The sequence below is a fragment of the Malurus melanocephalus genome, unplaced genomic scaffold, assembly GCF_030028575.1.
Source record: "Malurus melanocephalus ecotype Western Australia unplaced genomic scaffold, MMel_1.1 scaffold_134, whole genome shotgun sequence".
Taxonomy (NCBI): Eukaryota; Metazoa; Chordata; class Aves; order Passeriformes; family Maluridae; genus Malurus; species Malurus melanocephalus.
The window spans coordinates 1,129,867-1,157,385 of record NW_026623366.1 but is presented as its reverse complement, the minus strand read 5'-3'; the positions used below and the strand labels follow the sequence as shown (position 1 = coordinate 1,157,385).

The following is a 27,519-nucleotide window of genomic DNA, read 5'->3' as shown; positions in this document are numbered from 1 at the left end:
TGCACTTCTGAAGTTACAAACCTAGATTGCATATAATTTTTTACACATCTGAATGTTCACCAGCTTGAATCAAACCATCCATAAAGCTTGTCATTACTAATTGATGAAAGTAAGTTTCAATATAAAATACATTAAATTTAAGGTGGATGGAAATAAGCACATTTGATGTAATTTCCAGTGATCCCATCCCCTTTCAAACAAGTAATCCACGAATTACATGTGGATAAAATACAGTGATTTTCTTCAAGTARCTCTACTCAGACATTATCAGTGTCTCACCAAGACTGAGCTTTGTTACAGACTGGCAAATCTATTGACTATCTTGCTACTGTTATTGGCAATATGTGACTTCCATGCTGTGCCAGGGAAGATAATCTCAGGCAAAACCAACCCTGCCAGTCTTGACAATAACTCAGTGTTTCTCACTTGTAAAATGAGAGGTCTTCATCCATTTTCAATGATAAGCCTATAGACTACTGTACTGTAGTCTTTTAATATATAAAAATAGCTTTTCTCCAATTCTCCAAAGTGATTTCTTCTTAAGAAAACCTAAGGATATTTTATTTCCAGCAGACTGTGTCAAATATTGAAGCTTCCCTACTGCCTGGTTTTCTTTTCTTTTCTAATATGCGTATACTTCACTCCCATTCCTGTGGATTACYATTCTACTCATTCCTTCAAGTTTTATATTTTGCACTAGAAAATTTTCTCACTACAGTTGACTTTGCAGATCTTTCCAGAAAGTATACAAGCATACTGCTGGTTTTTGTGTTCATCACACTCAATTACTAGTCCAAGTAAACCCAGTCCTCTGCTCATCACCACTTACTTGGCCACTGTTCTAACAAACAACAGTAATACTCAATCCCCATTTTCAGATCACAGGATGTTGTAAGGCATCTTTTAGTAATTTCTAAAGACTATATCCATATGATTTTCATTTGCTTATGTAATAAGCCCAACTGCAAAGCCTATACAATCACATTCTACTTCACAGCTAAGTTTGCAACCTTGTATACTTGATATACAGGTAGACTGATTCACTTGAAAAAAAAAAGAAAGAAAAAAAGCATTCTTTCCTCGAATGCTTCCCAAACAGTGATCTGAAGAAGGCAGAAGGTCTGAGCAGCCATCCCAAAGATGGCTCAAGAACTGCTCAACCACAGGCTCTGTCCTTTTCCCCTTCCCTCTTTGTTTGATCTGTACATCCTTATTTCCTTGGGCTGCAGTTCCTGACTTGGATGAAGAGGAAGAGCCAAAACTGCCAGTAGACTGCAGAAGCAGCTTGATCCCACACCACAAGTGGCACAAAGAGTGGTAACAAAGCAAAACCTACATGGAGTCATTTCTGCGTATGAACTAAACTAACATTACATCTCCTTTGTGTGGTCCTTCATATCAGCCTCCTGATTCAATAGTGAGGAAGATAAGAAATCCATACACGTCTCCTTTACAATATCTACTGACACCAGGAAAGAAAAAAACCCACAAGTTCTGTTCTCTTACCTTAAGAAAAAAAGAAAAAGAAATCTGAAAACACAGGGAAGCTACCTTTGTATTTTTCTAAATCCCTAAAGTGTAGGAGATGTTGAAGTTTCATCAATACATGAACTTAAATAGTATGGTAAAAAGACATGGTACGCAGACAATAAAACAAAAAAAAAAACCTCATTTCACTAAAAGCCCATTAAAAAAAAAGATGTATTAAACCAGGAGTGGTAACTGTATATTGCCAATTCTTAGGCATGTAATATGTAGTAAAACTAGTATTTTTAAAATTAGTACTACTTTTATCTTTGTTTCAACAACATCGCTAAAAAATGCAAAACTGCAACTATTTTTGAATATTTATAAGTAGTATTACTGCTACTTTTTCAGGAGTCAGAAGCACTTTCCCCTCAAAAGAATGTTATTACTCATCTAAGTAATAAATTTAYGTCATTTTGGGAGTCTGAAAGAGAAAATAATTACCAAAAAAGATGAGCTATTGAGAAACAAATACAGGGCAATTTTTAATCATTCTACAAGATAAATGAAGTTTCCTAAAGGCCTAAAGAGTGTGTTAAGATKATTTTTCCCGAAAGGTATATATAATGAATGTATATAATGTAATAATAAGCTGAAGTTGTGTTGCTCGAAGAACGGTCTTTTCATTTCTCCTTCATTACAAACCTGTTTGCAATAAAAAAGTTGTAGGCTTGCTATACTTAAAAAAATGTATGGGAGTGCACAAGCCTCTCCCAGCTTCAAACAGCGCAATGTGAACTCTAGGCTTTTATTTCCTGCTAAAATAGATCCTTTATTAGAAGTATTTAAAGTCTGGAGGCAGAAATAAAACCATGACAAAATCCTGGCTTAGATTTTTATGAATTGATCTCATCCTATTTTCTAAGTATGTCAAACTTGTTCTAAGTACCTCTGGGAAAAGAAAAGCTTACTACTCCTATTGTTAACACAAAAGCTGAATTTTGATTATWACACAGAGACCAAAATGATCTGTCATCTCCTTAAATAATTTTAAAAATAAGGTCAGTACTGTGTAATTTATCTGGCTGACCTCATCCACATTTTTTTTTCATAATTGCATACAGATTAAGTTTTAGATGAAGTTACAGGTCATTCACATCTCGTCCAAATTAACTTTATAAAAATACTATTTTCAGAGCATTTTTATCTTTACAGGCTTTTGAGGAAAGGGAGATKACTCCCTTGTGCCACTCACTTATATTCTCACTGTATTAAACCTATGATATGCTACTCAATTTAACTTGATATATCCTGATAATTGGTTATGTAAATTTATTTTTAAAGTGCCAAATGTAACATTTTTACCTCCAGCCACTGCTCAACTTGCAAATGATTCACAGACTTCCCTGGGATGGGAGAGAACTTTTAGGGGAACGAGAAGACCACAACACTTACGGGCAGACTTACAGCACCAGCTGGGGCCACCAGTGAGGCCCATAGTTACAGCACATATACAAAAGAAACAGGGAAGACAGATGAAGACAAATGAGCTAAGCAATGAGAAGTTAGGCAATTTGTGAAGACTAAGGGGAAAACGTACCATTCACTGCTTCAATCATGACAACTASCATAGCTAGTGAATGCAGTTCTAATTTACTGTGTAGACTTTTAAACAAGGTATCTATCTATAAATATCTACATACATTAGCAAGCAACACRATTATTTTGTTGAACTGTAAAGCTTAGAAACAAGAAGCAGATACAGACGAACTTGTCTCATAAATGTGTAGTATGCTGATCTTACTAGCAAATACTCTAATATTAGCAGCAGGTAATTAAGAAATCTTCCATTCATAGCACAAGAAAGTAGTCTGCACAACATCCAAATGTAATGTCATCAGTACCTCAACATTATTTGCCTCTATTTCTATCCACAGCACACTGTAAGGGAAGGAATCTGTTACTTCACACCTGTTCAATTTTGTTACATACACAAAATTTGATYGACATCTGCTCTACATTAGAAATTGTTAACAACCAGATAGTAACTGCAGGAAAACGGAAGGAGAGCTAGTGCAGATGGAGGGCAAGTCGAGTCATTCAATCTCTTAACTAAGACAGGCATCTTTAAGGTTTCACAAATAACTGATAATGATGAGCACAAGCAACTGAACAGATGCTTGGTGTTTTCAAATCTCCTGGATGTATCAATAGTTCTTGCTTATACAAAGTAAGTTTGAAAGTCATGACTTTTGCTCTAGGTACCTTCGACATTTTTAGAATTACAGTAAAATACACCCTCGTTCAAACAAGAAGAACGTGTGCTTGCTAAAAAAGATGAAGCTGAGCAATTGTTTACTTTTTCCAGAAGGTGCTAAGGCTTCCATACATAACACCTGGAGTGTTAGTGTCACAACAGGACACTACAGTATAATGGTAGAGAGATAAAAAAACTGCCAAGGACACTATGGTTACTCAGTAACAAAAAAAACTGACTGTACGTATCAATGCAATCATGGTACTGTATCTAGGCTACATGGAGAAAAATGTCAAGAAGGATGAGGATGTTGGGCTAGATGACCTCCACTAATCCCTTCTGATTGTGTGACATGAAAAGCTCAGAGATCCAGTTAGAAGTTAAAGGATATTTCTCTGATTTTTTTTATCTATCTAAACCAGATATTCCATTAGAGGCAAGCTTCAAGAATGCTGGTGTTACATCATTTCTTTACAAATGAAAGACCTTGACAATCCCTCTATAAAACAGACTTAGCCTTCCTGGAATTAAGAGCACTGAACATACGAAGATTTTATTTTCAGTATTCCTTAAAACAACATCTAAAATTTAGCAAGAGAAGCTATAACTCTGCCACCAAGCACAGATTTATCATCAGGAAAGCAGGTAATTCCTCCAAACATCATTAACTTAATTCAAAAASAAAGATCTGTCAGAAAGAAAAAAGTTGAACAAAGAATTTTTTATTCCTTCTCTATATTTTTCAGATTCACTAGGTCAACTGTGACCTGATAAGATGTACAGATTGGGACTGCAACAACAGCAGCATCAGAGAAGACAGACTACATTTGCCCTCTACAATACAAGGCCAGAAGAAGCATTTAGAGAACCAGAACCTAGAAGAAGTTCTCTAAGCACTTTCTTCCACCTGTGGCTGCTCACTACATTACTGAGGTAAGACATGAAAACACAAGAAATACATTTAGATCGTACAACATAAATAATCTAGTATTATAGATCTTTAGAGATGAAATGATTGCCCACTCTTCTTCCAAACAGATCACTGAAACACACCTTGACCCATTAACAAGTGCAGACTGAAAAAACTGATCCCAGGCAGGACGTATGGTACGAAGCAAGTTTAAATGYAACGGGAATCCTGATTTTTGTATAAATCCTTTCATCAGTTTCCRTCGTAAATAAAACAGAATGATCACTACGTATACGTTTAATGAATTATCAAGGTAGCCCCTTTGAGTTTTCATAGTTTTTTAGGATTTAAAGCCAGAATTTAATGAAGTTCTAAAAACCTCATCTTATAAAGTTAAGTATGAAACTGATAACAAACTTCTCCATTTCCTGAATTTTTCTGAGTTGGCAACAGAAGAAGTTAGTGTAAGGATGAACAATGGTATGACACAGCTTCAGGCATACAAGAGAACATAGAATACACTTTTGGCAGTCAGTAAGAAAAACATCCCTCACGAATGACCTAATTATGCCAGAMGATAAGGTGTTTTCAACTGGTGTGGAGGAGTCCTCCTTTGTTTATTCTCTTGTATACCTACAATTCTTGAGAACTTTTTCTTTCCTCCTCCAGAATAGGATCCAATATTGATTGACAAGATCATTATGTGGTTAATGCTTRTAAATGAATCAAATTACCACATCTCAATTAAAATGCTTCTGTTTAAGAGCTGCTCTGGTATTGCCAAACAAGAAAGTATTTTTTGAGGGTRTCAGCACTAAGATCTAAGGTTCCTATTTCTCAGGACTAGTAACATACAAATTTTGTGGTATTCTTCAGAATGCAACAGTGTACTCACAGCTGTCAAACACAGGATATTTGATACTTTCTTTTATTCTTTTATTCTGTTTTTCTTGCCTTGTGCATAGAGGGATTTTTCTTAAAAAACAAAGTACAGTACWAGCCAATATAAATATTGTACTAAGAACTGGTAGATTAAAACACTGAATATATCCATAAATCCACTCTTTCAGAGATTCATTCTATATTCAACCACTTCAGCAACTAAAAGAAGACCACATTAACCTGTTTATTAAGCTTCACATTTTGAACAATTTTATTTTGGTCTGAGCTCGAAAGSCTTTTTATAGTTGTTGCTCCCTATACAGAAAATGTATCTGTGCAAGAGCCAGTTAAATGTCAAAATGGAAAAATTACATCTGCATAGCCATTATTTGGTTAGTCTAATCTATTAAGTAATTCTGTCACACTGTGCATGCTTAAAAATCATAACTATTTCAAGTGATTTTTTTATTAACCGATTACAGATATCCTTCTTTGAGATYATACCTGCTTAAACAAACTGATAAGAACATTCATACGAACAGTACTTCAAGTCACCAACTACTACCTTAGATAGTTTGCTTTAAATAAACATCTTGATGACATCAGGACTGGAACAGCAGTATCTTCAAGAATGCTGAACAAGAAGGTTGTTTTCAATGTCAAAAAATGTCCAAYGAATTCCTTGTTTGCTCTTAAATATTGATATAAAGTTGTGGTAAGGCAGCACTCCTAAAAACAGTGTTAGGGCCATGAACAGAAAAGTGTTCAAAATGGGCATGGCAGAGCTTGGTTTTTTGTTTGTTTTGTTCTTTTTTTCAAATGMTTTCATGTAGCAAAAAGTTCCCTGCTAACCTAATTTAATGCTTTCATTTTTCTAATTATGCTGAAACATCAGTTAAGAGCCTACCTGATGTTTTGGAGAATTGGCTGTGCTGGGATTGATATTCCGCAATGCCTAAGAGTAAAAATAAGATGGATAAAAATTACTTTAGCTGCATGGTTTACCTATGCAGGCTGTCTTATAAACACCATCTTGTAGTATCAAGCCCCCGAGACAGGCCAGATGAGACAGGATAAGGGAGTTAAGAAACTATGAAAATCATGATACAGTGAAACAAAACTCACAGATTTACCAAGGATGTGTATTTGACAGATAAGCTTAATGACTAGGGAGAACAACATGAAGAGAATTGGTTGTCACCTGGTCCAAAGTTAGTCAGATTCTCAATGACAACTGAGGCAAGATAATTAGAMGGCCTACCTAGAAGCATGCTAGCACAGGGTAAAATGTTTATTGTGGATTAATTGCAAAGCAGGAACAGCAGAAGTGCAGGTGCTTAAGCGAGAGAAAATCCTGATGCCACCTTTGCAATGTATTTTTACCTAAAGTACTACAAAAAGTAATGGCTGTAAAGATGACCCATCTTACACCAAGAGATGCTGAAGATTCCTACAAAACAGTCCTTGACTACAAAGGGAATAACGGAGTCAGATTCCAGGACAGAATACTGCAGGTGATGAAGAAAGAGAAAAGCTGTCTTTGAGGACATTAAGACATTATCCTCTTCTGATACAAGGCCCATCACCCAAAGTGAAAAAGGAAAGATTTTAGAAGGTTTCCTCAAAGAAAAATTAGTGCTTTTTCTGGCAGTGCCAAAATCCCGAAGAAATATCCTATTATCTTGTACAGATGGTAGTAACTCTTAAAACATTCAGATTGAACAATCAGAGCAGGCTTAGAGTGAAAAGGAGATCAAGCCCAAATTCCAATCCAAAGAATCCAAAGTCCAGTCCTACCCTTTAATATTTGCTACAGCCATATTAATAGAKTAGAAAATATTGAAAGGCACAGCTTGCAGCCTTATTATAAAGTTTGAAATTCTTCAGCGTAAGAAAACCACASGTTCAAAATGCAGCATAAGTGATTCATTTGTTCCATGCTCACTCCACTGTTGAACAGGTAAGATTTTGGCAACAAGGCATCTCCTCAATGTATATTATATAAACTTTTAAAATACTTCAAAATCCTACTGACTGCAACAGGTTCTAAAACTGAAGACTTTCCTCCTCTTAAAAGGGAGAACTAAAGTAGCTGTGGGAAATAACTTTTTGCAAGACTTGGAACTCAATGAATATGAAACATCCTCAGGAGGAAYATCCAATCACATCAACAGTCCATGTTGTCATCCTTACAGTTTATGAAGCCTGTTCTTRAAGAGTTTCGTTAGAGGGAGGAATGAGAGAGGAAAGCAAAATCTTTCGGTCTAAAAAATCAGACACTTTCACCACCAAGCTGATATCAATAAAGAGAATGAATTCAGACCTTTTTAGATCTCAAAGTTTTTTGTAGTCACTGGTCTTTAAGACTCMCTGAAATAACAACTTAGAAAAATCAAAACAAACATACAAAAGAAATAGTGGAAGTAGGTGTCTAACCTGTGGCCTCACCTGCCGAAGCAATTCTTGATGCTTCAGTCTCAGCCTTTCTTTCTCCATCTGTAGCTGCTGAAGTCTCATCTGTTGTTGCTGATTGGAGCTACTACCACCCATCACACCACCCTGGGGACTCTGAGGAGCCAAAGGAGGTGGCTGTTTGACAGGAGCACTTTGGCTGATTCGTTGATTCATGGCTAAGGAACCAAAACAATAAATGTTTAAAAATTAAATTCAAACAAATACACATAAGGAAGTATTATCCATGAAAAAATTTACAAAATTTCAAGGCATGACAGTAAAAAACACGCAGTTACATTGATGGCCAGAGTGTGAAATGGATGCTCACATGTGAGCAACTGATGTGTCTAAAATTAACGCAATAATCTCATGTTTAGGACTACATGTTCTAAAAGCTTCTGGAAACAACTAAACGTGCCCACTGGCAAAAAATTCAAAAGTAGTAGTAAAATATTTCAAGCGAAGTTAGAAGGATCTCTCTTCTTTCTAATAAACTATTCTCATTTCAGACACAAATAGTAAAYAACTTGTTTTATTCATATGAAATCTTAGGATCATTAAACTTGAGAAGACACAAAATGACAAAACGGATCATCCCACTTATACTGAAAACAATTAAAGGCTACCCACTGTGGTGCAAGATCATGCAACAAGCATTCACACCCTTGTCACATTAAGTTTTTAGTGTTAGAGACTCCATTTAGAGCTTCTTGACAGGCAAAATTAGARTTGGTACAGAAATGGCAGATAAATTACACATCCAAAAATAGTGACATCAACATAGAAAACATTTTACTAGCRCTTCATTTTCTTTTACCCCTCAAAAGTATGCAATGCATTTTTCCTGGKAAGTGGACAAGAAACAACATCACCTTGTAGGCATAATGCACAATGAGAACCCATCTTCCCTTCCCCCATAAAAGCAAGGCCAAGACAATTTTGTTTTATAAAATAATACATGTCTGGGATGCATCTACCCGACAGGCCTGATTTCTCCCTGACATGAGACCAGTATGGTTAAAGTCAACAGAAGGCACTGGAGTTCCCAGGGTGAAACAGAGGGTGGGAAAGGCTGACTGTATTGCAAGGGCACTATTTTCAGGGGCTTTCAGTTTGGAATTAGCTCTCCATCGTGTTGYCTGTAACAGACTGAATCTGTTAACATTCACAGTAATGAACATTCTGCAATGATGGGAGAATGGTAGGGATTTTTTTTYCTTTGAATGAGGATTATGGTTTACAGAAACTTAGAAAAAAAAATGGAGTGAGCTTCTTTTAGGATGACAATGTGGTCTGGGGCAAAGAAAATCACCTGTAGAATTAGTGTGAATTAATGTTTTCATCATATAGAGGGTTCCTGAAATACTAACATTTCTAACTACCAAAAGAAAGGAAAATTCTCTCATAGAGAATCTGTATCATCTTTTCACTAGAAAGCCCTTCACTTTCCACTGTCTTTTGAGTGCTCATTTTAAGATACAGTAGTGTTGTTTTTCTGTTCCAAGAAAGCCTTCGTATATTTATCACATAATACTAAACCAGTTAGAGACCCAACTTGGCAGTCTAATCCACTGGTCCAGCACAGAGTCAACAGTCTAATGGGCAGAAGGGTCACATTTTCATGAGTCCAGTCAAAGTAAAATGCTGTCAAATACCTTAAAGTGATTTGAAACAGTATTTTATGCAGTTACTTGTGAAAGAATTTTAGACATATGATCACTAATAAGAAGGTAAGTGAACCTGTGAAGTAGGAATAGAAACTGGGTCCCAATACCAAGCAGAAACAACAGAGTGAATACCTAGGGCTGAAGTTCAGCTCCAACCCACAGATTTCATCCTGACCGCATGAAAAAAAACAGTGGGAAAATGACGCTAGGGTGGATCAAAGCCTAAAGTCAAGCAGTTGATGTTACAGGACATCCAGCACTATTTCACCATCAGAACTGAACTTCAGGAAGGAAGGTGACCAGAGTGAGCCCTTTGCCACGTGAGCTGTGGTCTCTGAGAAGATTGGCCTCAACATATTAGAAACTGTTAGACAAAAGTTCCAACAGCATCAACATCAGTCCTGTAAGGATGTGGGCACTGAACATTTAACTACAAGTTCCAGGATCTCCACTGGGCAATATTYGCTGGAAGCCTGACAGCAGTGAGACTACCTACATTTACCAAAGATGAAGCCAAGCTGAAGCTAGGGAAAACCATACAAAAAGCAAGGCATCCCATCTAGCAGTTTTAGACAAGCTACATGACACTGCTGGAGTGGGGAATAGATCTCCTCCTTTCTCTCTCTTCAAATCTGGAACCAGGACCATGCTTTTTGCTTTATATGCCTTACCCTCTTTCACCTTAAAAGCAGAAATGAAGGTSTTCATAGGGGACAATAGAAAACAGCCTTCTCCTGCTGTTAGTTTCTGTGACCCTATCTAAAGTCTGTGTTACCCCTCAGAAGTTCCAGGATTTAAACCCTGCTGTTAAACAGGATGGAAGGACAATTACATGTAAACTTAAGAGGGAGAAAAATCAGAAATTTACAATCACCTGAAATGAGCATATCTAAGTTAAAAGCAAGCTACCTTCTAAAAAATAATTACCCAAAGCTGAAAAATTACAATTTTATTTTGGTTAAAAAAGCTGCATTTATAGTCTAGTCCCCAATCATATAATCATGGCTTCAGTCCTACCTCAATGTAGTTCACAGCCAAGTCATGTTACAGATAACCTTATAAAAATTTAAGTGTCTAACCTCAGTTAAACACTTCACTGCAATATCACTAACATTCCTTCAACATGCTATGAATTTGTTTTTCCTGCATGCACCATACAAGTATCTCTTTTCCACAAATAGGCAGCTTTGTAAGTATCTCCTGCTTATGCCACTTCCTGCTCTTCATGTTATATATGTGTATCTTTCTGACAGCTGGTTGTATTATTCTTGTTCACTCTGATCACTGTTTGCTCCATTCTTTTAATCTACTGACTTCACAATTTTAACTTTAAGAAGGAAATCACATTTGTCTGCTGCTTTTAATTTTATTCCCTCATCCTAGTTCCCCAAAGTGCCTTCTAATGTCAATTTTGAAAGTAATGTTCCTAACTAAAAGTGCATCTGAAACAGGAATATCATAAGACATTGAGATTTYGGTGTATACTTATAATTCATCAATAAATATTAGGGGRAAAGTTAATGATATGATTTGGTAAYTATTCAGAAACTGAATCTAAAAATCCAGTATCTAAATTACTATTATTATTCAGATATCCATTGAAAGGATGTTTCTGAATGCTTCATTATTTCAAGAATGAAAGTGCTAAAGACTTCAAATTGATAAGATTTTGAAGATCACAGAAGTTTTTTATATGAGTGAACTACTTTTAATCATGAAATTCAACAAAAAGTTAGGATATTAGAAGAGGATGGCACTAACAGAATTTTACTGACTTAACATATCCAAGTGAGGAACCAGTGAAAAAACCCAACAGTACTATCAGTCCATGATTTTCATTCACTTTGGTGATTACACAGTTGTGCTATCTTCAAGGGAAACAGAAAGAAGAACATAATTTTCTATAAATTCCAGTGCAATACTTAATGAAAAAAGGGGGGAAACACATCTTGTTTCAACTGACAGCAAAAAACAGAGGGTTTTAAAGCTTTTTGTCGTTGCTTTGGGGTTGAGAGGTTTTTGCTTGCTTGTTTTGTGGATAGTTTTTTTCTTTTTACATTCCAACTCTCTAATACTTACCAGGACAMAACAGCAGAAATCTGCACTCTAAAGATTATGCTTATCAACGTGATTTCAGATAGCAGATTTTTCTACACCTCATGCACTTGTGATCCTGACACACATAGCTCTTTCTAAATAGTTTGATTTCAAAGGCGAAGAGCTTCATTTTATCATCTTTACATTAAACATGATGTTAGCTAGGACTCACCAGTTTTCTAATGTATCCTGTTCCTTACCTTCCATGGCTACAGAAAACATTTAARTAAGGGGCTCTGCACCCACACAGCGGAGGCTGCAAAGACCTCACAGGCAGAGCAGGAACAAACAAGTCTTTGTTTCTAGAAGAGGGGGATTTGAGAGAGGAGGAGGGGCAGACAAGTTAAAAAACACAAGCAACTTAAGACAATAAAAGAGATCTTGTCCTAAAATAYGGCTTAGCTTCACAATCTGCAGGATATAGTCAACTGCAATTGCTGCAATACATTTTTGAGAAAATTACTGGTCTTCAAATGCTACACATTAAATGTTTGACTGTCAACAGCAGAAATGCCTCTTGTGTACTGTACCAGTACAATACTTGACAATTCCTGAAAAATGTTTCAACTGTTCTCTACATGTATGAAAAAAAACAACAACCAAAACCCAAAAAACGAAACTGAGAGAAACAATTACCAGGCATTGGTGCTAGAGAGAAAAGGCCAACAGACTGCTAACAACTCAAACAWAAAAGGTTAATTTCTCTCCCAAGATTCTCTGTCAGTTGAAAATCCTAAATTCCAGGGCAGTGACAGTTTGGAGCAACACAGTATCTTCGCCCCTATGCAGAATAACATGCAGAGATTGCACCCTTGATYAGTAGATGAAGCTGAATGCTTGATGTTTTTTCTTTCCCACTTGTAATTTCACCCTTCAAAGCTAAACGTAAGTTTAGTCTGCAAATTTAAAGACATAATTTAGTTGAATAAACARCAACAAAAAAGCTCAGGATTTGCGCATACTATAGCTGACTGCCCTTACTAATAAGAATCAATGTTTTCATTGGGGGGACTAAAGAAACCTCAACTTGTCCTCTTCAGCTTCATTTTGAAAGTAGACATCTATTGTGCATCATTTTTTGGCTACAGTCAGGTTTTTACCTGGTGCTAATTTGCAACACTACAACAAAGGAAAAATAATCCTCTTTGATTACATTTAAAGGTGCTGTGAAGAGAAAAAAAATACCAGCAGGAATYGAAAGTGTCTCAGAAGTAATAAAAACATGTTCCAAGGGGCTTTTTAAGGAAGGCTTGGCACAACAATTTGTCGTTTAATCAGGATATAAGTCATGTTTCTGGACTGCATTCTGTATAATGTGTTRTTATATTACTCTAAGGAAATCCCAGTTTCAGTTTCATAATGCTGCAGTTATTAAATAACCTAAAAATTAGCACAATAAAATATTCCATTGCTTCAGTCTCTGATTAATCTGATAATCCTAGATCTTAGAGTATGTGAAAACCTCAAATAGACTGTTCACTGGGCTCATTTTGCTGCTTTAAGTGTACAAATGCATCTAAGTGTCTTAGGTAAAAACAAATATTCACAGAATCCTGAGCTGAACTTTTGGTTAAAGCAAGATACATCCAATGAAAATACTATTACAGAAGCATGTCCAAACTGCAGATTGTTAACTCTGCATTTATCAATTAGTTTCATTCAAATTAAATTATCATTTTCCTTTTTGTTTTACTACCACTATTGCACATGCTGGTTTTTATAAATTATTTATAAAAATATAAATTCCTTTTTCTTTGATAAAGCTGCCATTGTTTTTGAAGTCTTTCTGTATTGTAAAATGTAAATGCTCAATAGCTGGACTCACTGAGTGCCATTAAGACCCTATGGCATGTACAGACAGACCGGAATCACTGGTAACTAAACTGGAGTAAAATGCTGTGTTGGTTCTCTTTCCCTCATAGCACTAAACAGCAGTGTTTACAAAGCACTTTCACTCCGTGTATGTCAGCTGCAGAAGAACTAAAATATTCTGGCAGCCAGGAATGAAACTATAAATGAGATTCAGCAGTAAAGTAGTTAGGTAAGTAGCTTTTCAGAACTTCTGATCAGTGCACACATATAATATAAAACAAAACTCTTTAAATATGGGGCTCTTACTAAAACTCTCTTTAAACTCTTTAAATAACTCTTTACCATTCTTTAAAAAGAAATAAATTTTGATTTTGAAAGTCTAAACCACTTTTAAATTATTTGACTTACAGAATGCAACTGACATCTTAAGTATTACTACTACAAAAAGAACTATGTAAGACACACTGCTTTGGACAGATTATGAGAAGAAACCTGAACTAATGTCATTTAAGTTTAAATTCTATGTATGAAACACTGAAGACTACAGTTAATGCAGGAATATGAGCTCACCAAGGCCCCATATGTCTGCCCACTGAACCTCTGCCAAAATATATTTAACAAAAGCTAGTCCACATTTTAGACCKAAGTTTAATCAGTGAAGTGTCTACACTGGGCTATTAGCTGCGAACAGTTTCACTGKTTAATCACCACATAATACTTCCTGGGTTAACTAGGCCAAAACCAAGCTTCTTTAAAATTTCTTACAAAATAATGAAAACATTTTTAATGCAGGTTTCCTTWAATTTATTTGAGTGAACAAACACTGTGTATATGCATCTGCATACCATCTTTTTTTTAATCTGTCATAAGCCCATTAGAAATGCATACTGTAAAGAAACATTTTTATATATTAGAAACTGTAGTCATGTTTCAGCATGATTGAATTCAGAGACAAAGAAACCTGATGCATCCTTGAATTAAAGATCATATATGATTAGAYATAGAGTATATAATTACTGTGTATATAGACATATTTAGATTACGGATAATGGATCATGTTCAAAATGATCCACCTTCAACTTTTAATATAGTATGCTCATTAACAGAGAAGTGCAAACTGCTGTATTAGAAGGATATGGTGGAAAAAAATGTCCCAGCTAGGAATGGTTTTCTTTCGCTATCACAGCTGCTTCRCACAACACTGCAAGCATGCCTTATTTTTAGTGACACCCAGGCATCATTAGCAATAAATCTCCTTTCTCAAACAGCATTAAATTACTCTGAAGCAAACAAACCCCCAGAGGTATAAACTTACATAAACCTACTGTCTTGATAAATTCTTAAGGACACTGTGGGTTTCCCTAACAGTCTCGAAATATTCTACCTAAAGTAGATAATTGCATCCTGACACAGWACTTTTGTCAGATTTAGCGATTTCTTCAGTGAATTCTGCTCAGTTAAGAGGTCCTGCTTTCAAACAAACCAAGATTTCACTTTCTGATATAATCATACACAAGAATTTATTATTTGTCATCATTGCTATAAGGCAGCATCTGCCTTTTACAAAGGGATGCTTACCAGTGAAATTTCATCTACCTCTGCAGATTTGCAGCAGTCAGACTTTGACAGAAGTCACTGGTCCACTGAAAACTGATGCTGCTTCATCTGTACACATCTCTGATATACATACCAAAATACAAAAGTCTATACCCCATCCTATGTGATCTCCTGAAACTGTTCTTCTAGAAAAACCGAGACAGGGAAGTGAAAAATTGAATACCACTAAACCTTTTTAGATTAATTAAATCCTCTTTTGTTTTACAGAGTATCTGAAGAGGCTATGACATTGCTTTTGCAGATCAAAACCACATGTGGGTCATGTTCTGCTTTTCACACAAAAAATTGAAGGCAGACCTGGAACTTAAGAAGTGTAAAACACTACTATAACCAGACAAAAGGTTTGTTTTGTTGGGTTTTTGATCGTTTTTTTTTTTGACTAGACAAAGGCCAAAACCCAGCTTTCCAATCTGGAGTTCCAGGTCTATCTTGTCCAAAAACCTGCATCTTGAAAGGCTCTTACAAACTAATTAGAGGGAGCAAATTTTAAACAAAGTGCTAGACAGGTAAGGGATAAGAAAGCAACACTGTGGAATACCTCCTTTTAATTTCCGAGACTTAAAAATTAGCAGACACTCTGAAGCTTAAGCTTTTAATTGAATTTCAAGCTCGTTGTGTGTTTGCTTGCTTTTTTTTAAAAACAGAAATGATAAATACATGTTTCAATGAAATGTACRTTTCACTTCAGTGTTTCTGAACTAGCTCTTTATGCTTTTTCAAAGGTGCAATGATTTTATGGTACAAAAAAAAAGGAAGCTGAAAATCTTGGTGTGCACTCTCTATAATCATACTGACATCACCAGCTTCATTTCCTAATTATGTAATTATGTAGTCAAGCAGCTACTGTATACAGAGCCCCTATGGCACTTTCCACAATGATATTAAATACTGCCTTGCCTTACCTTCCCCCTCATCCAAAATTCATGCAGAACTTCAAAGAACATTAAGATAACCTCTAAGTGGGAGTGATAAAGTTATGATTTCAACCTGAGGTCACATATTTTGTTTGATACTCTGTATCGCAGCTCCAAGAGTTGAAAGAACAGAAGGAAAGAGACTGGGAGTGCAGAACAGTGTTCTGACCATTAGATACAAACCTTAAAACCCATGTCTAGAATAAAATAACAAGGAAAATGAAACAGTATCTTGTATTACTTTAAATCCTGCAGAGACTTGTCGGACTACTGGGGTACTAAGGTCTCCAAACCAAACTTAGCCTAGCAAAGACACAGATCAATTGCTGTTTCCAGTAATTTCCCACTTCAACTTTGTCTTTGAACTTAACATATTAAGCATCCTCAAAGGGCAAATTATTTAAGGTTGTATTTCAAAACCAAGTTCTATCATCAGCAAACTTAAATAAGAGTTAAAAGCCCTTTAATGGTATTTGATACAAAAGCCAGTTCTTGGAAACTTATAGCAGTAAAGCTGAACAATTTCAAATTTCAACTGGTACTAGGAAATTCGAATTCATAGAAAAAGCAGATGTTCTTATACTTCACAAACTCCAGCCACCCAGAATGCATAGCTGACCTGCTTCCTATCCAGATGCTCTTTGACTATCAAGAAAATGCATTACATTATTTGAAAGGCTTAAAAGTCCAGTAGGGTCTGTGAAGAATGACCAATGAACAATAGCAGAAAAGACAAAACTGTTCAAAAGACAAATTCAAGCTGACAGTTCAATTCCCTTAAGGAAAAAAAACCCTTCTAAATTGAAAAAAAAAAACCAAAAAGAACAAAAAAAACCATAACAACCAAAGAAACCCAACAAAAACCAAACCAGGCAATTTGAAGCTCCTTACCATGAGGTCTGCAAAGGCACTGAGAAGGTAGGCAGCATGCTTTTACCAGATGCTCCACCAGACAAGAATCCTGCTGACACAGGCCTAAGGACCAACCCCCTCCCATCCCCACTCCTTTGATCCCATGTCATCTTTTATGACTACCTGTGCTTGGCATAAGAAGACAGTTCCTTTCCTACTTCTTTCCTCAATACTGAAGTCTGTGAATTGTCCTAACACAAAACTGTTTTAAAGTCATATCTTTAGACTTGGAGGATGCACGTCCGAGCCCCAGGATTTCACTGACGCTTTAAGCAGTGTAGCCGAAGACCGTGAACCYATTTCAAAGATGTTCAACTTGAGTCTTGGAATGAAGTTCTTATCTTCAACTTGGAGCACTCATGTTTTAGACCCAGCCCACCCCACAGCTGGCTATACTGACACAGACTCTTTTCTGATGCATTATTTTAAAAAGCCTGCTCCAAGAAAGAATACATACTAACTACATTATTTTATTTTATGTTTAAAAGTATCGATGCTATACCAAAATGTCCCTTACTAAGTCAGTCCATCTAAGTTAATTTTTTTCCAACTGATTCTTCCTCCCCTCTCTCTTTTCTAGCCATGATAATGGAAAATTCCAAGCGCTACTTAAAAAAGAGCTATATCCACACCTACTAGAGAAAATACAGATGAATGCAAAGGTTCCATCTGATGAGGAACACACAGAGACATAAAGCTGTCTCCCTGGAAGCTGGGAATTCAGAAGCAATACCAGCAAAGACTCTGCATACCTTCTTCTTCTGAATACTGGAACAGAGGGGTATGTTTGCACATACCATTCAATAGCTTTGTCTTCTTCAACGGTTCTTAAGACTGGTGAAAGTGGCAGAGAGAGAAAATAATTCCTCCTTCATTTTCAATCATCATTAGCATCACTTAATAACCAAAACCTTCAACAAGACAAAGATGAATTGACCCTGTTTCTGGTATTTATTAGTAGCCAAAAATATTGAAAACCAAGCCCTTATATTGTAACACAGTGATAGAAAAGGGTATGGTAATCCTCAGGGGAAAAAATACCAATAGAAGTTTCAATCTATATTAAGCACAGAAAGGTAAACTTCTGAGTCATTCACATGCTATTTGGGGTCACAGCACGTATTTATTGAGGATCTCCACATGATAAATAAATGCAAGTCTCAGTAATTAACTCTGTCAAGTTGAGWTTTTTTTTCTTCTTGACTTTAGTGACTTAAGGTGGTCACAAATAAAAAAGCAACAAGAACAGGATTTTGTATTTTCTTGTCTCAAATGATAAAAACATAARCTACATTACAATGCGTACAACTCAGATTTTCAAGAAAAACTCCTTGAAGCTCAACAGCAGCTAGCGCAGCTTGTCTCTATTTGCCATCACTCTAGATCAGAAGAGTCCACATGCTTTTTTTTTCCTTTCCTGCCCCTTTCAGTTACACTTGAGCTCTTTGACTGAAAAGGTCTGGAACAGATTAAAAGTCTGACCACAAAATAAAGAGCCCTGGCATGTASTCAAGCCTGTCTGGGATACACATACACAGTGGGCCCAAAAAGGGAAGCTATGCAGCAAGAAACCCTTAATCAGTCTTTTGGACATTTCTAACTTCTTTCAGTTTAACTGCAGCTTTAATATTTGATGGGATTTCAGTATGCAGAAGACAAGTAGCTTTTGCCCCTTACAGTTAGACCACTCTACAGGTAGACCACTCTACAGGAATACAAAATAGTTGTGAAAAGAAAGATTCATCTCACTCACAACGTCTGGCCATTAAAGCATTTCCTTTTTAATTCCAGCTCATCACTGGAAACTATAAATTAAGACATGTAAAGAAAAACAGATACCCTGCAAGTTTACCCGAGTAAACATAATTGCAAAAGGCAACACTAATTTTCAAAATGACTGCTTCCTTTTCAGCCTTATGCACAAAAAAGAAATTGTGAAGTTGCAAATTACCCACACAGTCCTCTTGCAACAAGCAAAYAGGTCTGTAGCTCTGGCTGGTGTTAAAGCCTGCATGGACATTTRACAAAGCTGACACCCCACCTTTGGGCTCAAGTTGCACAGTGGTTCAACCTGTCGACAAACTGGTAAGCAGTTTCTAAACAAAGGGTGACAATCTGGTATTCTCCGTAAGAGTAAACAGATGTTGTAAGTAAGCACTCAAGCCTAAAAACCAAAAATGCAGAATTTCTAAAAGACAGTTCAAAAAMCAAAACAGAACAGTGACTGTTGAATTTTGTAGCTCTGTATTTATATGGCATTCATGGAGTTAATGCCTCTCCCAAAAGGGGCCCACAGTTGTTGTTAGGTCAACCCCCGTAAAGCTTCAAAGGTTTTGCATCCCCTCAGCCTGACCTACTCAGTGATCTGCACACTGTTTTCATTTAGCTACATTGAGTCCAAAAGTAAAGCCTGAAAACCACAATGATCTCTTCTTTTTTTTTTTTTTTTACTCCTACTGTTTTTCCATGGCTCTGGAAAAATAACTAAAATCCAAAGGAGATGAAAATAGTAAGTTATTGGGAAAACAAATCAAGGGTGTCAAATCATATTAGCTGTATTAACTAATAAGGCTGACACACAGAGATCACAGCTTTACAAAAAAAAACAGAAATTGCAATGCCATATTAAATACATCACTTGGACAATCTAAGAAAGTAGTTTAAAGTCCTGACATTATATGTGATTTCTATTTATAGTCACAAGTGCCAATATTTTATTGAAAAGTTTGCAGTTCTGCTCTTCATACAGATCAAAAACACTACTGACAAAATTACATAAAGTTCCATTTTGTTGAATTTCTCCATCTAGATTTTGTGAACCTTAAGTTACTACTTCTATTTCCAGTATTACATAGTCTTTAACCCACAAAAAGGTTGTTAAAGTAATAACAGCAAAACTAGGAATTCCTCATCATATTGTTTAAAACAGAAAGTTTTGTCATGATCATCACCGTGACAAGCTGGAATTATAAGCTGGTATATGTTTCAAGTGTATTTAAACAGCATGAACTATTATTTGACTATGCCCTCAAGATAGCACAAAGGAAAGTAAATATTTGTTTGGGAATTTAAAAATTCTTCTGTGGTAAAGTTCCACCATTTCAAAGGGATATGAGAGCTTGATTGAAACTATCTAGGTAAGTAATTTCTGAATGTCACCACTTAGGGGAATGGTATGGATCGTATGGCAAAATACTAACCTGTAGCATTAGAAATTTGGGTAACATACAGTCCTGAAGGATATATGCTAATAGTTTTTATCTTAAAAAAAAAATAAGGTGTCTATAACTCAAAATATATTTTAATCTTACTACAAAAAGTTTTCAAAATATGCCCGCAAAATTAAAGGTGAGTGAACTGAAGCAAATCAAGAATTCTGAATTGAGATGAACTTTTACCAAAGCGTGGGTCAAGCCTTGGGTCTAGCCAAGATGTGGTCTTGTTCTTATGGTTTATGTAGTAAATTTCTCCATCCTGGGTCATAGCTTGTTCCCATCCATCGGGGAGTGGGCCTGCAATATAGAAGGAAGGAGTTGATGGCGAGCTCTTGTTTGCTCCAGCTGAAATTGATCTAAAAAAAATTTTAACATTTTACATATATAACAGCACATGAAACAGGAGAGTTTCAAGCTCATGTCTAACATTTCTGGGATAAGGGCAAAGAAGTGGTAGGTGGAAAACCAAGGAACAGGAAATACTACTATCATTTTTATTAAGGATTTGGACTTCATTTTTTTAACATGTTTGCATCCTTTCATATGCTTTTGACACTTGCTTTTGCTGTAGCATTCTAGTATAAAACCAGCAATAAGTCAAGCCTGCCAGAATGAAACCAGCATGAGCACCAGGAAAAAGAAGCCAGAATAATTCTACCTCCCATAGGAAAGTTCATGTAGTGATTAAGACACAGCAACAGCAGCAGCAKCAGCAAGGTAACACTGAGGGGATCCTGAAGTATTCCTGTCTTTCACAAACAATTAAAAAAGAAGTGACAAAACTCATTTCCCCTTTACCTCATACTCTAACTTACTGTGAAGCATTCAAAACTTAAGCAGGCACAAAGGCAAACCTGAAGAACAAGGCAGGCAAACAAGCAATGACACAGCAAAGGTAAGAAAACACCATAAGCAGCCACAAAGACACCGTGCTATGAATAGCAGTGCTACACCTTTACTTTACAAGCAGAAAAACACACACAGGGAAAACTACTTCTGGAAAATGGTCAAAGGAAGGTATGTAATAATGTTGTGGAGTCCACAGCTGATGTCTAAACTCAGAGCCTGAGAAGTGGTTCCCTTACGTTCCCATCAGCAGCTTTCAAGAAACTACCTTTCATTCCTATACCATTCTTAAACCCCTCATTCCCACCTCTACATGATCACGTATATTCATCTGTACTTTGCTCAGACTGAAAACTATCAAAAAGTTATCTCATCTTATCTGGCGGATGCTTTACAAATAGATGGTTTTGAATTTTTATACTCATACTGACATGGATCAAAAAAAAAATCTACATTAGATAAAGGAAGATCTTCCCTGTATTTTATACTCAAGTACAATTCTCAAATTATACAACAAAAGACCAACTACAAATGTTACGAATGTAGCAGAAATTACAACAAAACCTGCRGTAGAAGCAAGCCATTGTATTTCAAGTTCTTCTACTATTCCTTGGTGTAATATAGTAAAACAGTAGCATTAGACAGATTATTCTGTATAGTGTAAGATGCACTAAATACACAAACATTATTTCACACATGACATTCAGATATACATAAAAACATATGTGTCCATCTAATAAATGTCTGCTATATCCATCTTCAAACTACATCAGCTCTTGACTGTAACTTTTCCTGAAGCTATGCCCCTGCTGAAGAATTCAGTCTAAAGCTGGGAGGAGAGGTGGAGAGGATAGATTTGTTTGCTTAATCTCAAAATATGTTCTTGGGAGAAATGTCAAAAAGAGTAAAAAAATAATTCAATTGCATTCCAGTAACATCCCAAGGCATAACCAGGACAAGAATTTCTTACTGTGGTCTTTGAAGATCCCTTGCAAACTACATTTCAAATTTAAACTTTCATTTTGGCTCAGAAAACAAAGCCCTTCTCTAGCAACTTCATTACTCCATYATTAGAGCTACAGGTTTTAAAATGAGGAAAGTCAGTGAACACTGGACATTTTCTTCCCCCCTCTAATGCTCATAAGCTTTAAATGTTGCCTACAAGTAATGAGTCCCTCAGCTTTTTTCAGAAGGTAGAGAATAGAAATAGGCAAGGAAGAGTGACAATACTGTGAATAATTCTTGAATGATAATATATTCACTGTACAAAAGGACTTCGATGCAGAAATGAAAGCTCTACAGCAAAGAACCCAGTATTTTGTTACCATACCAAAGACTAGCCAGCTAATCAGTGAGATGCTATTTTATAAAACTGGGGCATAGGAGCACAGTAACATGTCTCCCATCATCCAAGTGTTGAAGTCAATGAAGCACCAAGCCTATTCCTTTACTGCTAAGGCAACACTCTAGCCATGCAGGCAGACCTTCCACTACCATTCTCCTCAGAGTCCTTCTAAGCCACACATCCCTTGGAGAAACTCTGCAAAAAATTCTCTTGAGAACTGCAAAGTCAATTAACCCTGTTTGGCTTTAGGAAAAACAAAATCAGCCTTGGGGTATCAGTCCTGCTGAACACTGAAGTATATTCTGGTCCAGCATGTTCCTTTGTAGCAAGTAAGAACAAAATGCCTTTGAAGAAGGTTTCCAGGAGCTGATCACTTCATCTGGTGGAACAATGATACTTATGAGATTCAGTGATCTGATGAGTACTAGCTTACTGCTAAGAGACAAATTTGGGCTAGGTTCTCTTTCTAAATAAAATGCACAGCTGTGGAACAGGACAGGAAAAGGTCTATCCACTCACCTGGCTTTCACAGCAGCAAGCCTTCCTTGCTAAGTGCCTCATTGACTAACTGACTCATTAATAACATTGCTTTCTTCCTTGGACAACAAACTGGTCTCATGTTTCTGCTGTCATCCTTCCATATTTAAATGGCAGTTCAAAAGTTGAAATTATTGACTTCCRTAATTCCTGTTTTGTGAGAAACTGGGAAACTAGAAGATAAGTCTGATTTTCTAAATGGTCATCTGACAAACTTTGGATTAGAGCCAAATACCGGAGGAAGGAACTAAACCATGCTGAAGAATAGCAAATACATTCACCCAGAGCATCTAGGGAAGTTCCTTTTTAATTACATGTTCTTTTTCCCCCAAAAGGCTCAACAGGAACAGAATTTCCAGCATTAGCTTTTGTGACCTAGATTATCTAAGCCCTATATTGCTGCTATTCAGACCTTCTCATTAAAATTTCCTAGTTACTGTAGCTCATGTTGTACAGAAACAGCAATACTGGGTCTAACCAAAAGTCCACTTAGCCCAGGCATCTAGCCTGGGATGATGGGCAGATCTTACTGTTGTTGAAGGCAGCCCTTTTAGTGACTGTCACACTCTATAAACTCTTAAATAAAGCACTGAATACATATAGAGACCATGAACAGTCACTCAGCCTCCAGGTATGTCGAGCACTAGAACAGGCTCTCCAGGGCAGTGGTAACAGCCCCAAGTCTGACAGAGCTCAAGAAGCATTTGGACAATGCTCTCAAATGTTTGACTCTCGAGGATGCCCTTTGTGGGGCCAGGAGTTGGACTTGATGAAYCTTGTGRGTCCCTTCCAACTCAGGATATTCTGTGATTCTATCCCAAGTTACTCCTTGAGCCAGATTCTGTCTACTTACAAAATATTTCTCTTTCAAGTACTTCTCCAGTCTCCCCTCCAACTTTTGTAAATATTTAGCACAAACAATATCCCTGTGACATGGTCTCCTATTAGTTATCTTTGGTGCCTCCTATGATAATGGAATGCTATCACAACTGTAAGTTAACAGTTCTGTGAAATAATTTACACAGGCAGAGACAACCCTTCTAGGTAGGGAACTCAGCCTCCACTGTGGTACTTTTAAGGACAAAGATAACAAAAATTAAATTCTAATTTCCAAATGCAAGCCATCTTCACACAACTACTGATAAGCCACATCTCTGTAACTAAATATTTATATAATGGTGTAACTTGATATAAACATGTAATTTTAAAAGCCTGTGTGCATGTCTCTTTGGTGCATGGCTCCACTTTTTCTGAGTTTTTTTTTTTTTTTTTAACTTTCTCATATGCCATGAAATGTGAAATTCAAAGCAGAGCTTGCTGCTGGCAGACAGAAAGCAACAGGAAGAGTAACAAAAGAAAAAACATAGTAGAGATTCAACCTATGCTGGGATATGAAGTGAATCTTGCAAGACTCTACAGTTCCTAACACTCAATTTTAAAATAAATATAAATAAAGCTGTTTTATCAGTAGATAGGTCAATGTATATAAGAGGGCATCTGTATCTATCTACTAACTGAATATGCATGGACAACCTAGGAACTAGAATACCTATGTTCAACAACAGGAACCACCTTCATCTAATATGAACACTGATCTCCAAGAACTTTCCTAATCTTTCTCTGTGAAAGCTGAACTTTTTCCCTTCAGTCATTGTCACTGGAATTCTAAAACTTTTAAAAATTATATCAAAGGCTACCCAACTTACTTAATTTACACCTTTATCCTGCCAAGTTAGTATAAAAAGACACTTCAAAGAGGGGGCTGGAGGGATTTGCAGATGAAGAAAGAAATGAACATTACTTTCATGCAGATACTTAGAAACTTAAGTTTCACAACAGATCACAGTGTTGACTGTACAAAGCAGAATTAGTAGCATAACTGGCTAYAGAGCAGCAATGTGCAACTGAAATGAGCAATGATCTAAGAGAGGAGCYAGAATTTGTTTTAGTTATTGGCATATTCCTATCTACCCTCCTGTCCCCCAAGACTTATGAATTTGAGGGTCCATTTTCTTACCAACATTTAACATGGCACTACAGCCTTACCTTAAGAGATATTGGAATTGCACTAGGTCTACAAACTTTCACTGCCACATGAGTATGAAGACAAAAGAAGACAAAAGCATACAATAGGCTCCAAAGCTAATTATCTAAGATTTATGTGCAAGCAGAAGAGGCTCAAGTATGCAGTGCTGTCAAGCATGATTCAAGTACCATTCAGGAAGCAGAAGTATCTGAAGAACAGAAGTATATAAATACAATTTCACATCTCTGTTGTATCAACTCTAGTCTTATAAAAGACAGTCACTGTTCACTTTTAAATGTATAACTTTACCTCAGTAGGAAATGTTTAGATGTTCCTGAGGAGAACAACCTCCTTCACAGATTAACCAACAAATGCCATCTAAAAGAGCACTGTGCTGCTTCTCTGCATACACATGGCCCAAACTATTTTAGATGATTACATGTAGCAAGCTAAGTTCAGAAAGACTGAGAGGAAAAAACACCCTCACTTTCACACACTGATGACTTCCTATAAAGGATGAAGCTAACTAACACTTAGAAAACAATTCATTCACAAAATCATGCCCAGAACAGCTAAAGCTGATTCAGATGTCCATTAACTTCCTTAAATAAATGTAATTTGTAGCAAAATACCTGGGTTCTCATCCAGTCTTCAGTGCCTCAAGAGATGGAATTTCTTAAGAAAAATAACCTAAAAATTTCAATTTTCCCCATTTTTATATTTTAAACAATCTTTTGACTTGCCCTCACCCTTATCACATCTTCTAGTTATAATTTCTTCCCATCTTTCCTGAGTTCTTCTTCCCCTAYTCATCCAAAAAGACAAGAGGTTATCTCCAATATGCACACATCAGCTTTCAGAGTTCTCTTCTCTCTCTCTGCATCTTCAGTCTGGTTTCCTGTTCTTAATTCTAGTTAATGTCAAGAATTCTAATTCTGGCTAAATGGTTAAAACCTCTAAAAGCTCTCAARACACATTTCCAGAAATCTCTCTTATGTTTCAGCACAGTAATTTGACTTACAGACTCCTATGGCAGAACACTAAAACTCAGACTGTAACTTAAGGGCAAAAAATAATGAGCACCGTACAAGGTCTATACAGAAAGGAAAACACTCTCATTTGCAGCATTTCAGACATTTTTTGCRAGTCAGTGATCTCCAGCTGTAACAATACTTACACTCATTTTTTCTCAATATCTTGCATGAAAGGCTCTCTAGCACTAGGGAATGAYTTATTGCCAGCAATATTTCATAACAGGAAACTTCTCTCTTAAAAGGTCTCAACTTAATTTCCCAGTTTTTGAGGGTGAATACCCAAATTAGAGCACTAAGTAGTCTTAAATCTGAGTGCCAACATAAGTAAGTTCCACTATGCTGAAGTGGTATATAGTTACTTGACTTTTCCATTTCTGCCAGAGATTATTTAAGAGGCTACMAAGGAAGTATAATCTACCATGATCTCAGGAATAAAAAGTAACAAAACTAGGTACAAGAGATAAGTGACTTTGGTAAAAACAAATATACAGTTTAATTAAATTAATAATTTATTTATTTAAATTATTAATTTAAAGTTAGTACATAAGTATTTGCCAGATCGAGTGTCCAAAACAGAATCACACACAATAAATGCAGGTTCAGTATTTAATTAAAAACAGACYTTTGTTAATAGCAAATAAGGCTAAGCAAGTGCATAGAAATAGCCAGTTCCAAGTCACACTAGCTCAACCGACCTAAACTTCAGTAAGTCTAACACCACATAACATGTGGTGTAATTCAGTATACACAGGAGCTCTGAGTCCTTCATGCACTTTAACAAATTCAGAGCATTGGCAGGAAAAAACTTCACAGGATTTTCAGTTGATATTSAACACAGTATCATCTGTGAAATTAAAAGTAAATGTTCAATGAAGTTGTATCCAAATAAGTGCTTTCTCAAATCATGAGACAGCCCACTTAAACATCTCAACTGCTCTTTATTGCATAAGCGACAATGTCTATGCAGCATCACTCTCTCACATGCTTACATCAAGCAATTACACATAAATTCTTCGTGTTCTTTTAAAAATAATCCTTGTGTCCAGATTGCTACCTTATTTTCTAGTTTGTTACCCAATTACAACTGACTGTATTTTTTGCTAAGGACCCTTCATTTCTTTCTAACACAAAGTGAATCCTACTTTGCTATTTTTTTCCCATCAATTCTTGATACAACTGAAGGTTTGAATAGTTATCTTAAAATACAGAATTCTGTCAATATTGAAACAGCAATCTAGTTTTAGTACAATAGGTGAAAAAGCAAGACAGACTAGGGGAATTGTTTCCTTTCTCCTATTCTCTGTTCTTCAGAAGTGTGCCTGCAAGAACATGCCACCTCTACTGCTGCAGGTTCCCTGGGATAAATTTACAGAAAAAATAATCACACTATTTTATTTTCACATCAGAGCCTGAGACCTTAATTRCTGTAAATCATGACTTCCTGAACTTGAACAGGACTCATTTGTTTCAGGATAATCCAGCCTCCTGGCCTAGCCAGCAAAACGTTTGATTAACTTCCCCTCTAAT

The 27,519-nt window shown here is 36.3% G+C and overlaps 1 protein-coding gene across 8 annotated transcripts in view; it reads right to left on the bottom strand.

Annotated features, from left to right (window-relative positions):
• YAP1 (Yes1 associated transcriptional regulator) overlaps positions 1-27,519 on the bottom strand; it is a 93,980-nt gene that overhangs the window by 13,710 nt on the left and 52,751 nt on the right. The window contains exons 4-6 of one of the 8 annotated variants that reach the window (XM_057370813.1): positions 20,388-20,501; positions 7,953-8,146; positions 6,424-6,471 (exon numbers count right to left, since the gene is read on the bottom strand). In XM_057370813.1, coding sequence (XP_057226796.1) covers positions 6,424-6,471; positions 7,953-8,146; positions 20,388-20,501 — 356 coding nt within the window. The remainder of the gene's footprint in view (positions 1-6,423; positions 6,472-7,952; positions 8,147-20,387; positions 20,502-27,519) is intronic. The other 7 variants (XM_057370815.1, XM_057370818.1, XM_057370819.1 and 4 more) reach the window with 7 other exon arrangements.